Source organism: Oryx dammah, unplaced genomic scaffold, assembly GCF_014754425.2.
Source record: "Oryx dammah isolate SB20612 unplaced genomic scaffold, SCBI_Odam_1.1 HiC_scaffold_5, whole genome shotgun sequence".
Classification (NCBI taxonomy): domain Eukaryota; kingdom Metazoa; phylum Chordata; class Mammalia; order Artiodactyla; family Bovidae; genus Oryx; species Oryx dammah.
The window spans coordinates 101,175,243-101,202,083 of record NW_024070189.1 but is presented as its reverse complement, the minus strand read 5'-3'; the positions used below and the strand labels follow the sequence as shown (position 1 = coordinate 101,202,083).

Below are 26,841 nucleotides of genomic sequence, written 5' to 3'. Positions count from 1 at the left end.
GATTCTTTCACAACAAATTTATTTGCTGATCCTTCACACTGAGCCTTGATAGACATGCAAGAGGAGGAATTTGGGGGCCCTACAGCCTCAGAACCCACCAAGCTCCCGGGCATCACCAGATCAAGGCACTTTCCCAATAATTAGGAGAAACCTGGGACCCCAACAACCCAAGGCCTATGTGACACAGCCACAGGCTGATGCCCTGAGCATGCCCTGAGCACCCACATGCAAAGAACAGTCCCAAGCTGGCCAATTCTGGGCCCAAATCCCACCTGAGACTGGCCATGCCCAACCCACCCTCCCCTCTCAAATACCCTGGTGACCCAGGCTGAGGTGAGGGTGGCCAGGAGGGGCGCTCAGCTCCCACCCCCTTGCTCACCCCTAATCAAGTTCCCAGCCTGCCCAGTAGCAGCACGAGGTTTGGCACATAGTAGGCAAGTGTTTGTTGAATGACTGAGCGAGCGGCAATGAAGGACGCCAGCACTGAGGGAGGCCTCATGGAGCTTCTGGAGTCCGACAGTGAGGGCTTGAAGCCCCTGGACTAGAGCCAGATCTTGGAACCCCCACCTGGCCAGCTGCATTTCTTTGGTTTAGGGGGCAACCTGAAGCCAAGGATCAGAACAAGCCTCCCCCACCCCTCCAAGCTCTTAAGTCTGGCCTAGACACATCTACTGAAGGCCTCCTTTGTTCCAGGTAACTTGTGGGGTTCTCCAAGCCACAAACACAAAAGATCTAAAATGCAAAACTGTTTTTTAAGCACGATGAACACCCATCAAGGCCTCACCTCTGGACTGCATTGTGCTTCTGAGCTTACAAAGCTGGTTTGTCAGGTCCAGCCTCACAGTAGCCCTTGTGTACAGAATGGGGTGAGGGGCCGCTATACTGATGGGCACACAGAGCTCAGAGCAGGGGGCAGCTTGCCCAGGGATGCCCAGGAGAAGTTGACAGGAAGAGACGTGGAAATCACAGCAGCTACCTTACAGCAGACAGTAAACATCCATCAAATGGATGAGCCTCAACATGGCTTGAAATTCTTTCAGAGTCAAGGTGTCATTTTAGAGAGGGAGTAACAGGACCAAGAACGTAACTGCCAAGGTTTCTGGTTGGAGCTATTGCTGGGATCCTGTGGACTGCTCCCCCAAAGCTGTAACTCTACGGGAACCTGGCAGAAGGAGAAAGGGACCCCCCGTTCCTACAAATGCCCTGCACCCCCCATATCTCATTTAACCCCCCACATCAGCCCTGGAGGGTGGGCTGATGGCCCCAGTTTGCAGACAGGGAAGCAGAGGCCTGGAGAGGGGAGAACGGAGCCCAGGTCCTGGGTCTGGGTCCTCTCCCTGGTGCCCTGAAGGCCCCCTGGGCTGCCCCCTAATCTGCCTTCTTGGTCTTCTTCTTCCTGGAGCCCTCACTCAGCTCCTCTTTGGACTTAGTGGGCAGGGGTGAGTGTGGGGAGCCAGGCCCGCTGCCACCCTGGGATCCACCATGGTTGTTATGGTGATGGTCGCCCCCCGAGGCCGACCCAAACAGCACAGGGCAGACGTAGGCTTCCAGGACATCAAAGGGGGAACTGTGGGAGTGGGTGGCCGTCAGGAACACCTGAGGTGGGATGACAGAGGGACAGGAGGCAGCGAGAGAGCCAGCGGGAGGGTGAGGCGGAAGCCGATTGGGGAGGGCGGGGATAGAGAGAGAAGGTCAAAAGGTCAAGGACAGAGGGAACCTAGACTCAGATTTCTGGCAGCATGCACCCCCAGGAAGGTGATCAACTATCCTGCCTTTTCCAGGATGCAAAGATTTTGGTGCTTAAAATCCCAGCCACACCGGAACAGTTGGTTGCCTTTTCCCCAGGAATATTCCCCGCCACCACGCGTACACCTGGGCTCAGAGAGGAGCTATGCTTGGTCTGGGGTCACTCACTCCCTTTCTCTGTTCAGTGTGGTCCCCCCCTAGGGAGCCAGCAATGAAGGTCCCCAGCTCCACGGGGCAGGGAAGGGTGTGTGGCCCTGAAAGACCTTTCCTGAATAGGAAGTGACTCCAACTAGCACCATTCCTGGTCCAGCCCGCTCTCCATGCCCAAGGCACAGGCCCCATACTCCAAACAGACTCCGTACTCTCCTGCTTCCATCTTGGCCTTATGGGACCCTCTGCCTGGGAGACCTTGTTCTGCTCACTCTCACCCCCACCTGCTGGACCCTGGTCTTCTCATATCCTGCTCTCGGGCGTGAACCTGCTGACAAGCTCCCCGCCCCCCACCCCCGACCTCGACCTTAGGGCTGTCCTTTCCCCAGACCCTCAAGGTTATCAGCCCAGGAAGCATGGGTCCGCGTTAGCCAGGACAGGAGGACTTACCTTACACGATACCATGAACATGGTGAAGATGAAGATGAGGCTGGCTTTGGACACCGGGAGCCAGCGGGTCTGCTGGAGGGTGAAGAGGATGGCTCCGTACAGGCTGGCCTTGGTGGGGCTGCATGGGGTGGCTCTGGTTATCCAGAGGGTCTGCATGGCTCAGGGCTTTGTTCCTCTGGCCCAGAGCCCCTTCTCCACCCGCCCCTGCTGTGCCCAGCTCCCACCCCAGCTTCTCCAGGGTGCACGGTGGGAAGATGCCCATGTGACATGGACGAGATGGTGCCTCCCTGGGCAGTAAAGAGCTAACTTGGTGCAAAGAGAGCTCTCTCCTCTGGCCTGCTCCTGAGAGGTCCCCACGAAGTTCTGCCTGATCAGAATGTCTTTGTTCACCTGGGGACTCTGGGTCACACCGGATGATCGTGATGTGATTTAGGGTGGGGTCTAGGGCCACATGGTATCAGCTGAACCTCTGGAGGGACTGGAGACTGAGCTTGGCCATCCAGGGTGTCAGTTAGGTCCGTGTGACCAAGCTCCAGGAAAACTCCTGAACACCAGGGCTTGAGGGAATGCTACTGGTTGGCAATCTTAAATATAGACAGTCACACACGGATACCGGGAGCAACAGGTACTATCTACACAGCTCCTTGAAGAGGGGACAGTTGAAGCTTGCACCTGGCCTCTCCCTGGACACTATCCCCTGTGCCTTTTGTTTTTGCCAGTTTTAATCTGTTCCCTTTGACTCTAATAAACTATAACCCTAAGTATAACAGCTTGGCCAAGTTCTATGCCTCTTCCTAGCAAATCATCACACCTGAGAGTGGTCTTGGGGACTCCTGAACAATGCATCCCCTGGAATGTGAGATTATAACACATAATTTTTATTGATTTTCCTTTCCGTCTTTGAAGAATAGGCTTCCGATATTTTGACTTGCCCGTGAGCTGAGTGTGTGAACACATCCCTCATGAGGATAAAATGAGATAATGCCATGTTTTGCAACATATGACATGCGAGGTAGTTTTCACTGGCATATGTTGTTGATGTTCAGTTGCTAAATTGTGTCCAATTCTTTGCAATCCCATGGACTGCTGCAGCACGCCAGGCTCCTCTGTGCTTCACTATCTCCCGGGGTTTGCTCAAACTCATGTCCATTGAGTCAGTGATGCCATCCAACCATCTCGTCCTCTGTCATCCCCTTCTCCTCCTGCCTTCAATCTTTCCCAGCATCAGGGTCTTTCCAATGAGTCAGCTCTTCACATCAGGTGGCCAAAGTATGGAGCTTCAGCTTCAGCATCAGTTCTTCCAGTGAATATTCAGGGTTGATTTCCTTTCTGATTTAGGACTGATTTGATCTCCCTGAAGTCCAAGGGATTCTCAAGAGTGTTCTCCAGCACCACAGTTCAAAAGCATCGTTGGCACACGGGTGAGTCTTTTAATGTTGTCATATTTTAATGGCAACAGCTTTATGGAAGAAAATTTAACTAGCCTGATCCTTTCAGGTCTTTTAAAAATGTATTAGACTTAATGCCTCATGTGGGTCATAGGTTGAGTACTGTATATGACCATCTGGTCTTACCCTTTGTTCTCCACCTAACCCCAGCCACACTCCCCACCACACCCTCACTTCCCATCCAAAATCTGTACCCTGGCCCTGAAAAACCAGGCAGAATGTTTTCTGACTTGATAGTTGGCAGAAGCACTGGCCTCTGTCCAGAGTCTCCTTCTTTGCCAGAAAACTCCTACTCAATCTTCAAAACCCATTTCATGGGAGATGAAGGAGTGTCTTATCTCCCTGAAGCTCTGCCTACCCCCTCAGTAGTGTCAAGCCTCTGTCTCTGAGGTCCCCCAGCCATGGCCTCTGGAAGCTTCTGCAAGGAGAATCAGGGGACCAAGGCTTCTAAGTTACCAGAGTATCCAACCCAGGGTCGGGCCCAGGGAGTGGGGAGGATGGGATACTCACAAGGACATGTGCAGAATCTCGTTGGTTTCTGGCTTCCAGACCCCTCGGAGCAGCTGCTCAAGGTTGGACATGAGAGTGACACCAGAGCCTATGGGACAGGGTACTTCTGAAAAAGCCTGCCACCCCCAGCTTCCCATTCTTCTTGGCTGAATTCCCAAGCAAGAAGTTTCTGGAGTCTTCTCCAGAGGAATATTGAGCCTAAGGTGTTGCAGGTGGGGAAACTGAGGCCAAGAAGGGACAGTCTTCCCAAGGATCACAAGGCATATTCAGAGCAAAGCCAGCATGGAGTAAGGGGCGGGGGGTCATATCCCACCTGCAAGATATGTCTTGATCAGATCTGGATTGTCTGCCCTGATGTTTTCAATCCAGGACCTTGAACTGTCCAAGAGGCTTCCAGAGGGCTCCCCACCCCCAGCCTCTCTCCCGCCTTGGGTTTCTGAGCTTTCAACCTTTCTTGAGCCATTTGCCCTCTGGAAGGCATGTTATACCCTTGGGGACTTTTCTGTTTAGTACAGGCTTCCTAGAGAGACAATAAGGAGACCCATATCAAGATTTTTGGTTGAATTTCTAGAAAAATCTTCCCATTTACTCCAAATGTATTGGCTAAAGAGGCTTAGACACTCACTGAAGGAGTGGTTGTGCCAACTGGGGTGCCAATATGTACCACTGGACCAGGAGTTTGCTTCTGGGGTGTCTTTGCCCCAAAGAGTCTTTTGGTAATATTTTATTTCACCACTGGGGAGGGAGCTGCTACTGGCAACTAGCGGGTTGAAGCTAGAGATGCTGCTCAACGTCCTGTAACACGCAGGGCAGCCCCCACCAGAGCGTGATCCAGCCCTAAGCATCAAAGGTGCCGTAGGACACTGGCTCATTGGCGGGCGCTCCCAGGCATTTGGGAGTGCCCACCTTGGTTGGCAGGAAACGGGAATGCAGAACTTAGTGGTGTTCAGCACCTGCTCAAGCCTTCTCTCCCTGCCTCCTCATCACTCCCTGGCCCACCTCTGCAACCATCACGGTTGAATTGTCTGTTTCTCCTTTAACTTCCCTCGGTTTTTGCTTTATGTGTCTTGGTGCTCTGTTTTTAGGTGCATATATGTTTAAAATGGTTGTATCATCCTAGAGGATTGACCCACCATTATAAACCGTCCCTATGTAATTTTAGTAACTTTTTGTTTTGGTCGTAATGTTTATCTTGGTCTGCCTCTTAGCATAGATAGAGGAGGGGGAGGGGGGGCTTCAAAATAGTTTCTAATGTGAATGTTGAGTTCAGAGGACCAGGCGTCAAGCCCCAGCTGTGCCCCCACAGCCACATGACCTTGGGCAAGTCATTTTATTCCCCTCCTCAGCAGAAAGGGATGATGCTAACGTTCTGCTAAAGAAGGTCAAGTAAGATGCACAGTCAGCCCAACTCAAAACTTACCATGGATTGGGGATCTTAACCTAGAGTCTATGAACCCAGAGGGGAAACAGAATTACATTTTCATTTCCACATCCTTCACTGAAACACAGCCTTTCCTTTTATCATGAAGGGGGACAACTTCATCAACAGAACTCATGGATTTTTTTTCTTTTCACATTCTCATTGTTGTAGATGGTTTCAAATACCATTTGTGCTCAACACTGTTTCAAGAACATGAGACTTATTAGGAGTCAGTGGAAGGTCTGCTATTTAATCAATAGTAAATATGCATAAAGGGCTTCCCACGTGGCTCAGTGGTAAAGAATCCACCAGCCAATGCAGGAGACACAAGTTTGATCCCTAGATTGGGAGGACCCCCTGGAGAAGGAAACAGCAACCCACTCCAGGATTCTTGCCTGGGGAATCCCATGGACAGAGGAGCCTGGTGGGTTATGGTCCATGGGAGCAAAAAAGGGTCAGACACGACTGAGTGACTAAACAACAAACAGCAATAACAAATAGGCATAAAACCACTAAAGCCTATTTTAAAACACTTTATAACTACTTTGAAATAATAGGTTTCCTTTATTCTCCTATACATTTTATGTTATGCACTTAAGAAAACATAAAAAGGCCTGTAGGCTTTACTGGGCTGACAAAAGGGCCACAGTCCACAAAGCTTAACAGGGGTATGATTTCCTCTCTATGAGGCACTTGACGACGTCTGGAGACATTTCTGGTTGTTGCACTGGTGGTAGGTGCTACAGGCATCCAGTGGGTGGAGGCCAGGGACGTGCTCAACACCCTACAAGGCACAGGACGGCCTCCACACACAGAAGGGTCCAGCCCCCCACGTGAGTAGGGCCGCAGCTGAGAAAGCCTTCTCCAGAGGCATTAGCGACCGTGGTTTCATTGTCCTATTTACTTTTTTAAGAGAAAATCTCTGCTGAATTTGTTACAATACTGCTTCTATTGTTTAAGTTCTGGTTTTCCGGTCCCAAGGCATATGGGGTCTTAGCTCCCTTACGGGACCAGCTAAGGCGGCTGATAACGGCCACTGAGAAGGGACTCTCAGTGGGCTGACTTCCCTCTGCCCTGGTCACGGTCCTGTTTACCTTTGACCCACCCGGTGGCAATCATGACGAACCACCCATGGTGGTAGTGGTGATGGGCGTGATGGATGCCCACGGCGATCTTGCGAACTCTCACCACCTCCTTCAAAGCTACAAAGATGAGTTTCACTGGCAGGAAGCAGACACACTTGTAAAAGAGGTCCAGGGGGCAGAAGAAAATCAAGTACCTTTGGGGAGAGAATGCCAAGCATCAGGGGGGAGATAGACCCTGGGGGCCCCTCGGAGACGAGGTTGTGTCCAGACTCAGGACAGCTGGGTGGACAGGGTGGTGAGTCAGGGCTGACTGTGGAGGTTTGGCTGGCAGGTCCTCGTTCCTCCCACCTCCCGGGTGGTGGGATCGCCCTGCCCACCTGCTCTGCTCTCCCACATCCCGTGACCCATGACGCTCACCAGACCGCTGAGGCCAGCAGGATGCTGGAGTTGTTGCTGAAGTAGTCGATCACGGGCTCCCCAAGGAGCAGATCAGCCAGGATGTAACTCCCAAAGCAGTGCAGCATGGCACACAGCCAGGACGCCATGGGGTGGTGCCGGGACAGCTCAACTGCACCTGAGGGGCACCGGGGTGTCCCCACCATCACCAGGGCGCTGAGGGCATGCTTCACCATCATGCCCTCTGACCAGCCCATCCTAATTCAGCCGCCTTCTCAGAGTGTCCGCCCAAAGCCTTGCAGTTCGTCCATTTACAGAGGAAGAACCAAGGCTCAGAGAGACTGTACACGTGTCTGAGATCACACAGAGAGAAGGCAGAACCAGGTTGGGGCTCTTTCCTCTGAGCTCACAGAGGATGATAATTAAAACAAATCATATTTAGCAGGTCTTCTTGATAGCTCAGTTGGTAAAGAATCCACCTACAATGCGGGAGACCTGGGTTTGATCCTTGGGTTGGGAAGATCCCTTGGAGAAGGGAAAGGCTACCCACTTCAGTATTCTGGCCTGGAGAATTCCATAGACTGTAAAGTACGTAGGATCGCAAAGAGTCAGACACGACTGAGCTACCTTCACTTTCACTTTCATATTTAGCAAGCATTCCTGGGTCAGAGGTGGTGATGGTGGTGGTTTACTCATTAAGTTGTATCCGATTCTAGTGATCTCACAAACTGTAGCCCATCAGGCTCCCCTGTCCACGGGATTTTCCAGTCAAGAATACTGGACTGGGCTGCCATTTTCTTCAACAAGGGATCTTTCTGACCCAGGGATCAAACCCGGGTCTCCTGCATCGCAGGCAGATTCTTTACCGCTGAGCTATCAGGGAAGCCCTCTCAGGCACTGGGTTTCAGTGTTTATAGGAAGGACTCATTAAATCCTCATTGGTGGCTGCAGCCAAGTGATCACTGTTATTGTCCTGCCCAGGGAGACTGAAACTTGTTTTGTGTCGCTTGGCCATGCCTCTTGGCTCATGAGATCTTAGCTCCCTGACCAGGGGTTGAACCCGCGCCCCCTGCAGCAGAGGCGTGCAGTCTTAACCACTGGGCCACCAGGGAATTATGAGGAGACTAAAGCTTGAAGAGGGCATCACGCAGCTGAGAACGTCTGATGCAGCCTTGGGCGGATGCCAAGATCCCCGTAAGCCTACACCTGTACCTTTGGTCTTTCCTTATTTTAAAGAAAAAAAAAGTGGGTGTGGTAAAATATACATAAAATGTATCATTTAAACCATTTTAAGGGTATGGTTCAATAGCGTTAAGCACATCTATTTTATTGCACAACCATCCCCATCATTCATATTGATAGCTTTTTCACCTCGCAAAGCTGCAACTCTGACCCATCACACATTAACTCTCCATTCCCCTTTCATTCCAGCCCCTGACGTCTACCACTCTTCTTTCCATCTCTGTGAACTTGACTATACTAGAGACCTCAAGTAAGTGGAATCATACAGCATTTGCCATTTTTGTGACTGGATCCTTTCATTTTGCATAAAATTCTCAAGGGTCATCCATGTCATAGGATGTGTCAGAGTTTTCTTCCTTTTTAAGAATGAATAATATTTCCTTGAATGTGTCTACCCCATTCTGCATATCCATTATCTGTCAGTGGACATTTGGGTTGCTTACATCCTTTAGCTATTATGAATATGGCAGCTAAGAACAAGAGCGTACGAATATCTGTGAGTTCCTGCTTTCAATTCTTTGGGACATAATTCCAGATGTGGATTTGCTGGATCAAAGGTTAATTCCATCTTTAACTTTTTGAGGAATTTTCCCACTGTCTTCCACAGCAAGCACCCCATTTTACATTCCCACCAGCAACGCACAAGTGTCCCAACTTCTCCACCTCCTGGGTAACACTTACTGTTTTGTTTTTTAGGAATAGCTATCTTGATGGGTGTGAGGTGGTATCTCATTGTGGTTTTGATTTGCATTTCCCTAATGACTAGTGATACTGAGTTCTTTTTTCAAATACTTATTGGTCTTTTTTTTTTCTTCTCTGCACCACCATTGTTTTAAATATTTTAACTTATTTATTTGGCTGTACTGGGTCTTAGTTGCGGCATGTGTATCTAGCTCCCTTACCAGGAATTGAATCCAGACCACTGGATTGGGAGCACGGAGTCTCAGCCACTGGACCAGCAGGGAAAGTCCTTATTGGTCATTACAATATCTTCTTTGCAGAAATGTCTATTCAAGTCCTTTGTGCATTTTTTAAAAAACTGGGTTGTCCCTCTGTTGTTGAGTTGTGCTCTTATGGAGAATGTTTATTGGCTTTGATTGGCCCCAGATAGGAAGGTACAGGAGAAATTTGAAAGGAGAATCTGAAGTCTTGCTTCCAAGTCTCATCTTATTGCGAGAGTGCCATCAGGGCAGAGGGAAGTCACCAGATACTGGTACCAAGACGGAGAGTGCAGGCATGCCCAAGTGTGTGGAAGGGTACAGAAAGAGCAATGAGCAAAGCTGCATAAGGGAGTCCTTGAATATAGAATTATACTGACAGAGTGGGGAGGGAGAGAGAGCAACCCTATTAGCAGCACAGAAGGAACAGAGACACAAAGCAAAACTGGATAAGCACAGATGCCACTTCTTCCAGGAAGGCTTCCTTGCTCTACTGAGCCAGTCACTCCTGAGGACTTCCACTACGCTGTGGACTCCCCTCTATTGGTACTTTATGCAATTTTTTCACATCAAATAAGAGAAAGGAGCTTAGTGGTTGCTTAGGGATGGAGGGGTGGAGAAGGCAGTGGCACCCCACTCCAGTACGCTTGCTTGGAAAATCTCATGGACAGAGGAGCCTGGAAGGCTGCAGTCCATGGGGTCGCTGAGGGTCGGACACGACTGAGTGACTTCACTTTCACTTTTCACTTTCATGCATTGGAGAAGGAAATGGCAACCCACTCCAGTGTTCTTGCCTGGAGAATCCCAGGGATGGGGGAGCCTGGTGGGGTCACACAGAGTCGGATGCGACTGAAGTGACTTAGCAGCATTCAACCCAAGAAAGAAAATGTGAAACAATGGACTTACTTAGCAAATAGAAATAGGGACCCCACCCCTAAGGAAGATGGCTTAGTGCATTAGTTTCCACCTTGACTGTACATCAGGATTACCTGGGGACTTTACAAACACCTGATCCCTCTGCCCCAGCCAAGTGTCTCGGTTGGTGGGTCTGGGGTGTGGCTGGGCTTGTGGATTTTTTAACGCTCTTGAGTGATTCCTCTGTGCAACATAGTAGAGCACACAGAGATAGGGGAATGAGCTGGTCCATGTCCTGACATCCTGCAGCCTGGATAACCCCAAACCTTCCAGCCAAGGCTGAGAGGTTGGGCTTCCAAGAACAATGGTTTTCAAACTGTGTTCCTGGGAACCGTGAGGGTTTGCAGGAGGAAAGGTGAAATCAAGTGGGTATGCTGGAGTTGAAATGGAGCACAATTTCATTTACTGCTTCATCTCAGACTTCGGCATAGGTTTTGTTTGAAAAGGAGAATCTGGTATTCACATAGTCAAGCATACAAATGTTCATAGCAGTTTTTATTTGTAAACAACTTAAATGGCTTCAATGGGTGAATGGATCAACAAACCAGTACCATGGAATACTATCCAATAATGAAACAGGAATGAACCAGGGACGCAAAAACTATCCGAACAGATCTCAAGAGTATAATGCTCAGTGAAAACTGCCAATCTCAGGTTATATACTGTATGATTCCATTTATATAACATTCTCCATGGGATAAAACCATAGTGATGAGTGGCAGAGAGCAGATCAGTGGTTACCAGGGGTTAGGCTTCTAAAGAAGATCCAATTATAGAGGGCTTCCCTGATAGCTCAGTTGGTAAAGAATCTGCCTGCAGTGCAGGAGACCCTGGTTTGATTCCTGGGTCAGGAAGATCTGCTGAAAAAAGGATAGGCTACCCACTGCAGTATTTTTGGACTTCCCTTGTGGCTCAGCTGGTAAAGAATCTGCATGCAATGTGGCAGACCTAGGTTTGATCCCTGGGTTGCAGTATTCTGGCCTGGAGATACAACTAAGTGACTTTCACTTTTTTTTCACAAGGGAGTTTTCATGGGATGTCAGAACCATTCTATATCCTGACTGTGGTGGTGGTTACTCAAATCTACACGTGTGATAAAATTTCAAAGGACTATATTTTTTTAAAGTGCAAGGAAAAATACCTGAATAAAGTCTATAGTAGGTGTTAATGGTATAATACTGGTGTCAATCTCTAGGTTTTTTTTTTATTTTTTAATATGTATTTGGTTGTGTCTGATCATAGTTGGGTACACAGGATCTTTCATTGTGGTTAGCCAGTGGGGTTAGCTGTGGGGCCCAGCCTTAATTGCCCTGTGGCATGTAGGACCTTAGTTCCCTGACCTGGATTGAACCTGCATGCTCTGCATAGGAAGACAGATTAACCACTGGACTACTGGGAAGTCCCAATTTTCAGCTTTTTTTTTTTCCCCATAATGAGCTATCATTGGGTAAGATGTTATCATTGGATGAAGCTGGGGAAGCTGGAAACTCTTTGCTTCATTTTTGCAACTTCTGGAAATTCCCTGGTAGTACAGCAGTTAGGGGAGCTTCCCAGGTAGCGCTAGTGGTAAAGAACCCGCCTGCCTGGAGAATCCCATGGACAGAGGAGCCTGGTGGGCCACGGTCCATGGGGTCATAAAGAGTCAGACACAGCTGAAGCGACTTAGCACAGCACAGCATAGCCACAGCCAAAGTGACTTAGCACAGCAGAGCATAGCCACAGCCGAAGCGACTTAGCACAGCACAGCATAGCGGTCAGACTTGGTGCTTTCACTGTGGAGCATGCAGTCCCTGATAGGGGAACTAAGATCCTGCAAGCTGTGTGGCATAGGCACAATAAATAATAAATTACTTATGAGTCTTGAACTTTTTCAAGATAAAAGCTATTTTAAGATCCCAAATTAAAATGAAGGTGTGGGGGTCTAGTTCTTTAAAAACACGTTTACAAAACCACTACAGGTACAAGATTGATGACTATTGGTCAAACTGTATACTTTGTACTACCCACTGAAAGTCTTGCAAATCTTTTGAAATAGTTCAGTTCTATCTTTATACTGTTATTGTCATAATCTTCCAGTCACCACCCCCATCTTGGAACTCGGGTGTATTCTGGTGTCTTCTGGTGTCTTCTTGATTCCTTCCCTCCCCCACTAGCTTCATTTTCCAGAGAATGAATTTAGAATGAAGTTGTAAGACACAGTTACTTAGCTCTCACAGCCGGAGTTGGTACCAATGACTATCTTAATTATTTATTTTGTAAATTTTATTTTAAACTTTATTGAAGTATAGTTGATTTATAAGGTTGTGTTAATTCCTGCTGTACAACAAAGTGATTCAGTTATGCATACATATACATTCCTTTTCATATCCTTTCCCATTATGGTTTGTCATAGGATACTGAATATAGTTGCCTGTGCTAGATGGTAGGACCTTGTTGTTTATCCATTATATATATATGGATATTCATCCTCTTACAGTTTGCATCCGTTTATCCCCACTTCCCATTCCTTCCCTCCCCCACCACCCCAGCAACCACAAGTCTGTTCTCTTTGGGTGTCTTTTTCTGTTTTGTAGCTAAGTTTATCTGTGTCATATTTTAGATTCCATGTATAAGTGATATCACATGGTATTTGTCTTTTTCATTCTGACTTACTTCACTTAGTATGATAATCTCTGCTGCTAAGTCACTTCGGTCGTGTCCGACTCTATGTGACCCCATAGACGCCAGCCCACCAGGCTCCCCCGTCCCTGGGATTCTCCAGGCAAGAACACTGGAGTGGGTTGCCATTTCCTTCTCCAATGCATGAAAGCGAAAAGTGAAAGTGAAGTCCCTCAGTCGTGTCCAACCCTCAGCGACCCCATGGACTGCAGCCTACCAGGCTCCTCCATCCATGGGACTTTCCAGGCAAGAATACTGGAGTGGGGTGCTCTAGGTCCATCCATATTGCTAAAAATGGCATGATTTCATTCTTTTTTATGGCTGAGTAGTATTCCCCAGTAGCTCTCTTCAAATGGTTTACTTAAATCCAATGAACACGCCAGTCAATGTGGATTCGAGATAACAAGGTTACAATATATGATCTGTTAATCAAGAGACTAATCAAAAGATATAATCAGTCTAGCTCTGGGGATTTTGAAGGGAAAGCTTCTCTTTATATCTAGAGATTGGATGACTTTTGTCTCTAAATTGTCAAATCTAGGACTTCCCTGGTGGTCCAGTGGTTAAGAATCTGTCTTCCAATACAGGGGATGAGGGTTCAATCCCTGGTCAGGGAACTAAGATCCCACATGCCTTGAAGTAATTAAGCCTGTGTGTTGCAACTACTGGGCCTGCAGGTCACAACTAGAGAGAAGCCCGTGTGCTGCCACTAGAGAAGCCTGCACGCTACAGCGAAGGCCCCATGCAGCCAAAGGAATAAAAACAAATGAAAATTTTAAATTGTCAAATCCGAAAGCTTGACCTCTTTAGGCCATGTACCAAAATCACTGCAGATGGTGACTACAGCCATGAAATTAAAAGACGCTTACTCCTTGGAAGAAAAGTTATGACCAACCTAGATAGCATATTCAAAAGCAGAGACATTACTTTGCCAACAAAGGTCCGTCTAGTCAAGGCTATGGTTTTTCCAGTGGTCATGTATGGATGTGAGAGCTGGACTGGGAAGAAGGCTGAGCGCCGAAGAATTGATGCTTTTGAACTGTGGTGCTGGAGAAGACTCTTGAGGGTCCCTTGGACTGCAAGGAGATCCAACCAGTCCATTCTGAAGGAGATCAACCCTGGGATTTCTTTGGAGGGAATGATGCTAAAGCTGAAGCTCCAGTACTTTGGCCACCTCATGTGAAGAGTTGACTCATTGGAAAAGACTCTGATGCTGGGAGGGATTGGGGGCAGGAGGAGAAGGGGACGACCCAGGATGAGATGGCTGGATGGCATCACCGACTTGATGGACGTGAGTTTGAGTGAACTCCAGGAGTTGGTGATGGACAGGGAGGCCTGGCGTGCTGTGATTCATGTTGTCACAAAGAGTCAGACATGACTGAGCGACTGAACTGAACTGAACTAAGTGTGAAGCTATTGATATAAATAACTGTAGACTATTGATACACTCAACAAGTTGCATGCATGCGTGTTAAGTTACTCAGTCATGTTCAACTTTGTGCAACTCTACAGACTGTAGCCCACCAGGTTCCTCTGTCCATAGAATTCTACAGGCAAGAATACTGGAGTGGGTTGCTGTGCCCTCCTCCAGAGATTCTTCCCAACCCAGGGATTGAACTCATATCTCTCACATCTCCTGCGTTGGCAGGCAGGTTCTTTACCACTGCCACCTGGGAAGCACCCCAACAAGTTGACTTGATCTTAATCCTTCGGTGAGTACAAGGACCTTATCCATTTTATCTGCTGCTGAACCCTCCATCCCAGCCTCCTCCCTTCCTCCATGCTGGGCACTGTCCTGATACATGGTAGCTAATAATAATTGTGAGTGAAAGAACTCCTGTCCACCTAGAGCTTACATTCTAGCAAATGTGGACTGAACACTCTTAAGCATTGCAGTTATGTTGGGCACTTTTAGTTACATTATAACAACCTCCCCTGCTCTCTTTACTTACTGAGTTCCTTGTTTTAATTTAGTTACTACTGTATCCTAGGCAAATACATACCTTCATAGCATCCTCAAGGCTTCAGCCTCAGACCCCAGGTTTCCACCCCAGATAACATAGGGATTGATATCCCTACCTACAGTGAGTTACAGGAGGGACCAGTACTCCCCTCCCCGCTCAAGTTCATGTCCATCAGAACCTCAGAAAGTGACCTCATTTGAAATAGGGTCTTTGCAGATGTGATTAAGGTAAGGATCTCAAGATGAGATCATACTGGAGCATCTGGGTTTGTCCTGAATCCAATGAGTGTTCCAGTAAAAGGCAGAAAAGGAGCCACAGACACAGATAAGAAGGTGTTGTGAATTAAACTCACAAAGAGATATGTTTTCACATATCACAAAGAGGTAAGTCCTAACCCCTGGTATCTGTGAATGGGGCCTTATTTGGAAACACGGTCTTTGCAGATGTAATTAATTTAAGGTGAAATGACTATGTTGGTCTTAATACAGTGTCTGGTGTTCCTGATAAGAGGAGATGGATCACGGAGGGGGGGGGGGGAAGGCTGTATAAAGAAGGAGACAGAGACTGCAGTGACGCAGCTGGAAGTTGTGGAACTTCAAGGACGCTAGCCACCTCCGGAAGCTTTGCCTAAGCGTCCTTCCTGGAACCATCAGAGAGAGGATGACCCTGCTGACACCCTGATTTTGGATTTCCAGCTTCCAGAATTGCTAGACAATACATTTCTGTTGTAAGCCACCCAGTTTGTGGTACTTCATTATGGCAGCCAAAGGAAATTTATACAGATGAGGGGGATTCCCTGATGGTCTAGTGGTTAAAACTCCATGCTTCCAATGCACGGGGTGCAGGTTTGATCCTTGGTCAGGAAACCAAGATCCTACATGCCACATGACCAAAAAAAATAAATAAAATAAGAATAAATAAAATAATTTTTTAAAAAGCCATATGAGGTCAGAGGCAAAGATTGGAGTGATGTATGTACAAGCCAAAGAATGCCAAGGATGGCTGGAAGACACCAGAAACCACAAGAGGAGCATGAATGGTTCCTCTCCTGAAGCTTCTAGAAGGACCCAGACACCTTGACTTTGGACTCTAGACTTCAGAACATGGAAAGAATAAATGTCTGTTGTTTCAAGCCCTCTAGTTTGTGGTCATTCATTATGGCAGCCCTAGGAAACTGACATAGCGCCTGACGGATGAGGCAACAGATCCTGAGTGGCTGTCTGAAGATCACCCAGGCTTCAGTGAGGATTTATGAGTTCTGACCATGTGCCAGGCTCTTGCTAGGCACTAGAGAAGCAGCCATAAGCAAGAGTTGGTTCAGGGGTTACCTTTATGGGGTCCGTAGTCTGGTAGGGAGGCAAAATGGTTAAATAATCCCACAAATGGAGGTCGAAACTCATAAGGGAGAGGCACATGGTGCTTTGAAGTGTTTAATTCAGCAACTATCTTAACTGAGGAGGTCAGACTTCATTTAGGTAGCGGTGCTTAAGCTGAAATCTGAACAATGAGCAAGGATTTCCTAGAGGGTGAGGGGTAGAAGAGAGAAGATGATCCAGGCAAAGGGAGCACATGGGAGAAGGTCGGAAGGGGAGAGAGGGAAGCTAAGAGCAAAGGGACACTCGGCACAAGATACAGTGTTCAGGGAACTCCCTTGGGGGTCCAGTGAGTAAGACCTCCTTCCAATGCAGGGGGTGTGGGTTCCATCCCTGGTCAGGATCTAAGATCCCACATGCCTCTCAGCCAAAAAACCAAAGCATAAAAAACAGAAGCAATATTGTAACAAGTTCAATAAAGACTTAAAAATTGGTCCACATCAAAAACATCTTGGAAACAATGAAACAAACACACCCACACCCACACAACCAGAACAATACACTGTCAGCATCCAAGCCTCTTTCCCGGGTCCTCTGTCTAGTGTTCTAAGCTCATGTTGGGGAAAGAAACACGAAGTTCACTCTGCTCTATAGGAGGAGCTGCCTTCTTTTCAGATCAGTCAACCTCGGAGAGAAGGCTGGAGAGGAGGAATATCGGCCCCTCCTCCAGAGGAAAAGAGCCCGAGTTTCCCTTGTACATACACAGTTGGGAGGATCAATAGGCAGAACCAGCTGAGAGGCAATTTGGCAACACTGAGGAAATGAGTCACCTGTGAGTCACTTGGCCCCAGCAATTCCATTCCTCACTATTTACCCAAGAGAGAAGCTCATGCACGTGAACCAAGAGACATGGGGGAGGGGGCGCATTTCACTGCCACACTGACAGCAGGAGAAAAGCAGAGTCTGCGGACTCTTGGTGAGGGGTGAGTCACACCAAGGGCTTCCCGGGTGCTGCTAGTGGCGAAGAATCCACCTGCCCATGCAGGAGACCCCAGAGACGTGGGCTTGATCCCTGGGTCAGGAAGAGCCCCCTCTCCCCGGAGTAGGATATGGTAACCCACTCCAGTATTCTTGCCTGGCAAATCCCATGGACAGAGGAGCCTGGGGGGCTACAGTCCATGGGGCAGCAAAGAGTCAGATACGACTGAATGAGTGAACACAGAATCACACAAAATGGAATACTACAGAGTAGTTATTTTTAAGTGGACTAGGAGCTTCCCTGGTGGTCCAGTTGTTAAGAATTCACCCGCCAATGCAGGGGGCAAGGGTTCAATCCCCAGTCTGAGAAGCTTCCACATGCCAAGCCTGTGTGCCACAGCTACAGAGCCTGCACACCTCGAGCCTGGGTCCTGCAACAAGAAAAGCCCCCCACAGTGAGAAGCCCAACACCTCAATGGAGGGTAGCCTCCCTGCTCACTGCAACTAGTGAGCTTGCCTGCAGCAACAAAGATTCAGTGCAGCCAAAAATAGACAAATCAATAAATCTTAAAAACAAAAATGAACCAGAGTTAGGGAATTCCCTGGTGGTCCAGTGGTTAGGACTCCAATCCCAAGCTGGGAAACTAAGATCCTGCAAGCTGTGTGACACGGCCAAAACAAACACCAGCAACACACTAGATCCAGATCTGAGCTCCTCAGCCTCAGTGCTGCTGACGTGTGAGGCTGGATCACTCTCTGCTGTGGTGGGGTCCATCCTGTGCACTTCAGGATTCAGGGAGCATCCCGGGCCTTGTCTCACTGGATGCGAATAGCCCACCCCCAGTCTGAAGAAGGAGATGGCAACCCACTCCAGTATCCCTGCCTGGGAAATCCCATGGACGGAGGAGCCTGGCGTGCTATAGTCTATAGGGTCGCAAAGAGTCAGACACTTCTAGTGTGGTGGGGACTAAACCACCACCTCACCCTGGTTGTGACAACCAAAAATGTTTCCAGATATTGCCAAACATCCCCAGAGGACAGATCTGGCTGAGAATCCCTCCTCTAGATGCATCAATACTGATAAATCCCATAAGGCTGCTGCGGAATAAAAAAGTTAGGTTGCAAAATGATATGTTTATGTATATTCTATGTATAATATATACGTAAAACAACACAAACTGCTCCATGCAGTTCATAGGCATATACACATTGGTGAAGGTGTACATACAGGCATGGGAATAATATAGGCTGATTTTAGGGCAGTGATCATATCTAGAAGACTCCTGAGAGTCCCTTGGACAGCAAGATCAAACCACTGAATCCTAAAGCAAATCAACCCTGAATATTCATTGGAAGGACTGATGCTGAAGCTGAAGCTCCAATCCTCTGGCCACCTGAAGCGAATAGCTGACTCACTGGAAAAGACCCTGGTGCTGGAAAAGACTGAAGGCAAGAGGAGAAGCAGGTGACAGAGGATGAGATGGTTGGATAGCATCACTGACTGAATGGACGAGAATTTGAGCAAACTCCGGGAGATGGTGAAGGACAGGGAAGCCTGGCTTGCTGCAATCCATGGGGTCACAAAGAGTCGACTTAGCGACTGAACGACAACAATATATCTAGAGAGGGAAAGAGGGGAAGGGAGGGGACTGGCTCTGTCATTATTTCTTAAAAAAAAAAAGATCTGAAGCAAATCTATGTTCACATCTGGTAAGTGTGTAGTGAACACAGAGGTATCTGTGTCATACATACTCTGTATGTTTGAAATATTTCATCATCAAAACTAGAAAAAAAAACAAGGGTCCACCTAAAAGTTGATAAGCAAGAAGGACTTGGGGTGCTCTCCTGCCTTACCACAGCAAGCCCCCTGGGGGGCCCCCACTGCCTGCCCCCGTCCCAATGGTTGTGAACGGGGACCCAGGAACAGGAGGTCTCACAGCCTAGGGTGGGGCAGCACGCGGTTTTATGCACCACAACCCACCAGTAGGTTCTAGAAGACTCTCAAAAGGTCATGTTCACAGAAGCACTATTCACAATTGCCAAAAGGTGAAAACCACCCAAATGTCCATCAACAGATGAACGAGCAAAATAACATGGTCCATCTGCATAATGGAATACTACTCAGCCTTAAAAAGAACTGAGGCACTGACAGGAGCCACAACGGGGCGAATCCTGAAATCACGCCACGTGAAAGAAGCCAGGCACAACACGGCACACACTGTGTGACCCCACTGACGTGAGATGTCCGGAAAATGAAAAGCCATCAAGACAGAACGCAGATTACTGGTTGGCAGGGGCTGAGGAGCGGGGTGGGGAACGGCTGCTAACGGGGACCGGAGTTCCCTTTTCAAGCGATGAAGATGGTTCTTGAACTTATACATTCCATGTGCGTGCATGCTCTGTTGCTTCAGCCGTGTCCAGCTCTTTGCAACCCCATGGACTGCAGCCCGCCAGACTCCTTGCCCATGGGATTCTCCAGACGAGAATACTGGAGTGGATTGTCATTCCCTTCTCCTGGGGATTTTGCCAACCCAGGTGTCGAACTCAAGTCTCCTGCACTGCAGGTGGATTCTTTACCGTTGAGCCACCGGGGAAGGCCCACATTCCATACAAGTGGGCTCATATAATATGGCCCTTTGCATCTGGCTTCTTTTACTGAGCTCAGCATTTTCAAGGGGAATATTCATTTCCACTGCTGTACTGTATTCCATCACAGGAACAGATCACAAGTTATTTATTCATTTTCTGGCATATATTAATACATACTATAATCAGAAACCTGCCTCATAAAAGTCGTTTCAGATTAAATCAGCAACACACTTCCCTTTCTCTTTACACCCTCATTGACTAACCACATGTTCTTGGACAAACCATCTTTTTCTTCCCCATCTCTTTCCTTCTGTCAGGTGGGAACCCTAATCCCCTCTTTGCCTAACTCCTATCAGGGGTTGGAATCAAATTTTCCCTCCTCCATCTCACCCTGAAGTCACAAGCCCTAAGTACATCCTCTCTGCATCTACTAAGCTCCTCCATTATGAAGCCCAGTGCCCTCTTCTCTCCTCCGGGCATCTATTTAAACCGCTGCCAGCTGAGATTTAATCCTTGGGAGCAGCTGGTGGGTCCTATAGGGGCTGGGTCAGGTGAGGCCCCCATGTTTTGCAGAAATGGATACCTCTGCAACTAAAAATAACCCCCAGGGGTTGAATTCTTTCCAGGATCTTTCCTTTGCCTGCTGGGATGATAAGGTGGGGTGGAGGTATGGGGAGCTTGGGTTTGCAGGAACTCCGTAGGCTTCTCACTATGGGGGAAGCCTGGTAGAAAAGTCACACGTCTGGGGTTTGGCTCTGCGGCTCACTCTCCACTGGCTTTGGGCAAATGACCACCACCACCCCCTCTCACCTCCAGCCTGTTTCCTCTTTTGTTAAAGGGAGAATGAGAGCATTCCCTTCACTGAGTTATGCTGATGAGTCAATGCTGTTTATTATCATCATTATGCTTTTTTAAAAAAATTAAAGGGCATTCCCTTGGCAGTCCAGTGGTCAGGATCCTGTGCTTTCGCTACCAAGGGCCTAGATCAGGGAACAAAGATCTTACGAGCCATGTAGTGTGGCCAAAAAAAAAATAAATAAAATTGAACTATAGTATCTTGATTTACAATATCATGTTAATTTCAGATATATAGCCAAGTGATTCAGCTATATATATATATATATATAAATACATACTTTTTCAGATTCTTTTCCATTGTAGATTATTATTAGATATTGAATATAGTTCCCTGTGCTATACAGCAAACCTTTGTTGTTTATCTATTTTATATATAGCAATATGTATCTGTGGCTTCCCTGGTAGTAGTAAAGAATCTGCCTGCCAATGAGGAGATGCAAGAGACACGGGTTCGATCCCTGGGTGGGGAAGATCACCTCGAGAAGGAAACGGCAACCCATTCCAGTATTCTCGCCTAGGAAATCTCATGAACAGAGGAGCATGAAGGCCTACAGTCCAAAGGGTCACAAAAGAGTCAGAAGTGACTTAGAGACTAAACCACAACAATGTGTATCTGTTACTACCATACCCCTATTTTATAGTTCCCCTTTCTGCTTGGGCAATCACAATTTTGTTTTCTATGTCTGTGAGCTTTTTATCATTTTCACTACTCTCCCAGAAACCCTAGAAAGACAGGATGAGTCTCCCCATTACCACATGAGAAGACTGGGGCTGGCGGGGACAGTCTGCCCTGAGGATCCACAGCAAGGCAGTGGTGGAGAAACTGTCCCCCTGGCTCTTTCCCTTTGCCATGCTTCATTCTAATTTCTTTTGCTGGGTCTTAGAGCAGCACCAGGAAGCAGAAAAATGTGGGTTTCAATTCCAGGTCTGCCACCAAAGCACTCCCCTCTCAATGGGTGAGCTCTGGCGGCTCACTCCCCATCTGGGCCTTGATATAGTCATCTGTAGAATGGGGATGCTGTCTAGAGCAACCAACTGTCGCTGTTTGCTTGGGCTGAGGGGTTTCTGGGGCTTTGGATGTCTATCTTGGGCAAACCTGGGTGAGGTGGTCACCCAGGGCTATTACTCATTTCAAAGGGCTATTATTCATTTCATTTGTGAAAGATGAAAAGAAATTGAGCTTAGTGCTTAGCAATTATGTGAAGGTTATTTCTGGAACTGGGCTGAAATGGAAAGCACCTGTGGGTGGAGATTTTAGTGGATGGACTGATGATAAAAATCAGATCTGCCTAAGGAAGAAGCACTGATTCTGACCCTATTTCTGATCTGTGATGGGCTCCACACATTCCCTCTCTGGGGGTTAGTGTGCCGTCTGTGGATGGCTGGGAAGTGCTAGAAGATTCCCCGGTGTACTTTTTTTTTTGCTGTACCAGGTCTTAGTTGCAGCATGCAGGATCTAGTTCCTGGACCAGGGATTGAATCCAGGCCACCTGCATTGGTAGCAAGGAGTCTTAACCACTGGATCACCAAGGGCGTCCCCACAGGGCACTCTTAGCACTGCTACCATTCTGTGCTATTTAGTGTGAGATCCAAACATGGGAGGTGTGCTCACAGAGTTTCTCTAAGACAAGTCTCCCTCCCCCAAGCCTTTGTGCTCAGCTTTCTTCCTCACTTGTGGTTCTCTTAAGCTCCCCCACTAATTTTTAAATGCTCAAACTGCAACGAAGATGTCCTTCAATAGGTGAATAATTAAACCGTGGAACAGTCATGCCATGGAGTATTATTCAGCACTAAAAAGAAATGGGCTATCAAGCCACAGAAAGACACAGAGGAGCTTTAAATGCATATTGCTAAGTGAAAGAAGCCAGTCTGAAAAGGCTACATAGTGTATAACTGCAACTCTGTGACATTCTGGGAAAGGCAGAAGTATAGAGACAGTAAAAAGATCAGAGGCTGTCAGGGATTTGGGGAGAAGAGGCAGGAGAGACGAATAGGCAGAGCTTGTGGCATTTTTAGGTTAGTGAGGCATTTCTGTGCAATACTACGATGATGGACGTTGTTGTTGTTTTAGTCACAGAAAATATTGTCTGACTCTTTCCAACTCCATGAACTGTGGCCTGCCAGGCTCCTCTGTCCATGCGGATTCCTGGGCAAGAATACCGAGGTGGGTTGCCATTCCTTCTCAGGGGATCTGCCTGACCCAGGCATCGAACCCACTTCTCCTGCATTGGCAGGCAGATTCTTTACCACTGAGCCAGCAGGGAGGCCCCATAGTGATGCATACATGTCACTATATGTTTGTCAAAATCCATAAAATGTACAACACAAAGGAACCCTTATGTCAACTACAGACCAGTTGATAATGATGTTGATAATGCAATACAGTGATGCTGATAGGACAATAATGATGCTGACAATAAGGCTTGTTCATCCACTATAACAAGTGCTCCCCTCTGGTGCAGAACCTAAATGGGAGGCATGGCTGTGTGTGGAGGAGGTAGTCAGCCTATATGGAAACTGCTTTCATTTTTTTGTTGTGGATCTAAAACTGCTCTAAAAAAAACTGTCTATGAATTAAAAAAAAAAAAGAATGAAGATATTCAAACAGCTAACATAGAAACATTGTTGCAAAGGAAGCTGCAAATCATATTTCTAGCTTCCCTTGAAAAATTAGTTCTGCTAGTTCCAGCCCCAATCAGGTGGCGATGCACGTGGCTGGATCTCACCTGGGGACTGTCCTCGCCTGGCTGTCTTTCTGCTTTCTATATGTGACCTGCCAGGCCCTTGGAAGCACAGGAGTTTAAGACTCTGTCTAGATTTATGATTCTTAACTGGAGGTAACTGTGCCCCTCTGAAGGGACACTGGCAATGTCTGAGGACATTTTTGGTTGTCACAATTGGGGTGTGCTGCTGGCTTCTAGTGGGTCAGGCTAGGGATGCTGTGAAACATCCTGAAACTCACAGGATGGCCCCCACCACAGAGGATGACGAGGCTCTAACTGTCACTAGTGTTGAGGTTGGGAAACACTGGTGCAGAAAACTGGATCTCATCTGGGCAACCTAAAATATTGATGCTGGTACCATCCCCTGCAATTCTGATTTTCATGATGAAGGGGTTCTCCCTGGACAACGAGAAGCTTCAAAGCTCTCCAGGTGACTCTAATGTGTAGTCGTACTTGAAAACCACTAGTCTGGAAGGCTCTTTGCGTGGATCAGGTCTTAAAGTAGCCATTGATCATCATTCACTCATTCCCTCATTCCTTCAATCATGCAGCCAACATCCACAACTTTTTCCTCTCTTCTTGCATAGAGCTAGGAGTCTTAGGGGTGACTCAGATTTGGCCCTCCCTGCCCTATTGAGCTCCAGGTTCTTTTAGTCCATCATTTCTCACATGTTAGTAAGCTTGCAGGGATCCTGTTCAAATGCAGAGTCTGTTTCAGGAGGTCTGAGTGGGGAGCTTGGCATTCTGCTTTTCTTAACCCAGGGGTCACAGATGCTGTTCACCTGAGGACCACACGTTGTGCTTCATCCTCATTCAGGATTCTCATGAAAGTCTGACCCAGAAGATGCCTGCAGCCCAGGAAACACATTGCCTCATGCCTTACAAATCGTTCTACTATCTCTCACAAGTGCCTTAGACCTGACCACTGACCAAATTCTCTACAGATCTTCATAAGAGCCAGGTAAGGGAACCCAGATTATTGTACCAATGAGCCCATTTCACAGATGAGCAAACTGATGCTCATGTAAGCAAAACAACCTGCCTGGTGTTTAGTCACTGCTGAAGGCAGAACTGACTTCCAGTTTGAAGATTATTCCTTAAGCCAGATTGGCTCTCAGGTTCACAAAATTCCTAGGGGCCCATGCATTCTCTAGCTGGCCCTGCAAACAGCACTCAGACTCTGCAAAGAAACCTTTACAGAGGCTTAGCAGGAACACCAAACTGGAGGGCTAACAGCTAAGCCCAATGCCTCCCTTTTCTAAGGGTAGGCAAGTCCTCCAGAACAATTGTAGTCATTCTTGGGGTCCAGCAGACCTGGCTTGGAATCCCAAGGCTGTCATCTACCAGCTATGGGACCACAGGTTCATTGCTTATGTAAATTAGCTTAGCCTCTGTTTCCTCAGCATCCCTAGGGTAGGAGAGCTTGAAACAGGAGCATGCCAGGTCTCTATCCCAGACTTTCTGTTCAATTGGCCTGGAGTAGAGATGAGATAGGGGAAGGAGGGCCCCCAGGAGCGTCTAAGGCACCCTCTCAACCTTCAAGAACCTTCAGGCTCCAGCACTTCAAGTCCAGAACATTTACTCTGTGACTCCAGCAGGAATGTCTCAACCCCTACTGCATGCTCCCAGCCGGCCCAGAGACCGCTTTCCTTCCCGACACTTGTGTCCTACATCACTACCGGGCTCCTGCCCTACACAATTTTAGATTTCCCAATGTGTGCTAGGTTCTGTACTTGCCCAAGAGACCTGGTATGAGCCACCAGCAATTCATCTGCAGACAGGAAATACAGCCCTGTGTTCGGGCTAAGACAACACAAAGCTTATTTTGCTTTGCAAAGTAACTGCTTCCCAAAAGCGCTTATAAAGAAATAGGCTCTGGCATGTGGAGGAGCTAAAATAAAACAGAACAGAAACACTCCGCAGGCAGAGTATGATCCTATTTGCATAAGACTGTGCATTTACATCCATAACTACAGGGGTATAAATGCAGAGAAGTGAGGTCTGGAAGGCAGCCACAACATTGACTGTAATTATCTCTTTTTTCTTTAGGCTTTTCAATTTGATTTTTCTCTTTAATGTACACTAGCACCTATCTTTATCATCTTTAAAAAAAAAGAAAGAAAAGCTATTTCTGAGAGGATACAGGAGTAATTTACATCTAAGTGGGAGAAAAGATCACAAAGTTTCAGGTGATTGGTCTTTTTTCTAAATCTAAAATTCTATTGTCCCTTCAGTTTGCTGTTGTGCTAGAGTTATTAAAATAGGAGGAGATGAATAAGAAACACTCCCTAAGCCTTGTATAAAAATAGGCTGCATTCTAAGGAGGCCATTTACCATTACTGAAAAAAAAAAAAAAAAAATCCAAGACTCTGGGTCTTCCCCCAGCGATTCTCCAAAAGGGTCTGGAGCTGGTGGGAGGAGGCTGACCCCAAATTACCCTGCCCTGGGGCCGGTCCTGCTCAATAAGTGGAAAGGATCCGGGCCACAGCTGGAAGAATTCCCGCTGGGCTCCGAGATCCAGCACAGCCTCGGCCCAGGCAAAGGGAGAAGAGGTTGCCCCAGAGCCACAGCAGGGAAGCGACATCGGTGTCACTTTCTTTGAACCTGATCACAGCCCCCAGCACTGCCGGCCCTTATATAGACACTCAGCTGCGGCTTTGGCTCCGGCGCCAAGGGCAAGGAGAGAGGTCAGGGCTGCAGGCAGCCAGGACTTGTGACCTGGCCAGCAGAGCCGACCCCCGCCTGAGCCCTCACCACGACCTAGCCCCTCGCCCAAGTTCATGAGACCTTCTCCTGCCAGGATCCCTGACCTTCTCTCTCCCCGCATCCTCCCCAGCACCTGTTCCCCACTCCTTTGAACAATCGCGTTCCTCTCCTGCATCTGCTTCCCCTCCCCCCAGCCCACAATCCCAGGGGCTTCTCTCCTTGCCCTTGCTCACATCTGTCCCTTCTGCCCGCCCCCACGATACCAGAACCTGCCGGCGTCCCCGAACCGACCCCTGAGACTGTTTCCTCACGATCCAGGCCTTTCCCCTCCTCTAGACCCCTGGGTTTCGTGCCGTCTCCCGCCCCGTAATGCCAGCCCTCTTCAGCACCCCGGCCCTGGCTCACCTGGCTCATACTTGAGGTAGAGGATGGAGACGATGAAGTAGCTAAGGTCGAAAACAGGGAAGAGGGGCACCCGCGAGAAGCTGAGCGCAAGCTCGCCCAGGCTCAGCGCCGAGAGCAGCTCCATGGCGCCCACCGGGTCCCACCCCAGCCCCCGGCCCGGTGCGTCCCGTCGCTGGCAACTGCGCCCCCGCCGCCGGACCCGCCCCCGCCCGCCAGGCGCCGCCCCAACCCGGCCCCCGCGGGAGAGGAGGAGCGACCGCTGGCCTCCGGGCGGGTCGTGGGACCGTCCTGTCCCATGGAGCTCGGTCGGTCCAGCATCCCACACTCTGTCTCTCGAGCCATCATGA

At 48.2% G+C, this 26,841-nt stretch overlaps 1 protein-coding gene across 1 annotated transcript; it reads right to left on the bottom strand.

Annotated features, from left to right (window-relative positions):
* On the bottom strand, positions 1–26,709 carry TMEM38A (transmembrane protein 38A). Its single transcript, XM_040241141.1, has 6 exons — positions 26,495–26,709; positions 7,227–7,383; positions 6,819–7,003; positions 4,305–4,392; positions 2,347–2,464; positions 1–1,596 (listed from the first exon to the last, which is right to left on the bottom strand). Exons 1-6 carry the CDS (start codon positions 26,616–26,618, stop codon positions 1,369–1,371), a joined length of 900 nt encoding a protein of 299 aa, XP_040097075.1. The 5' UTR covers positions 26,619–26,709; the 3' UTR covers positions 1–1,368.
* Between the last annotated feature and the right edge of the window lie 132 nt (positions 26,710–26,841).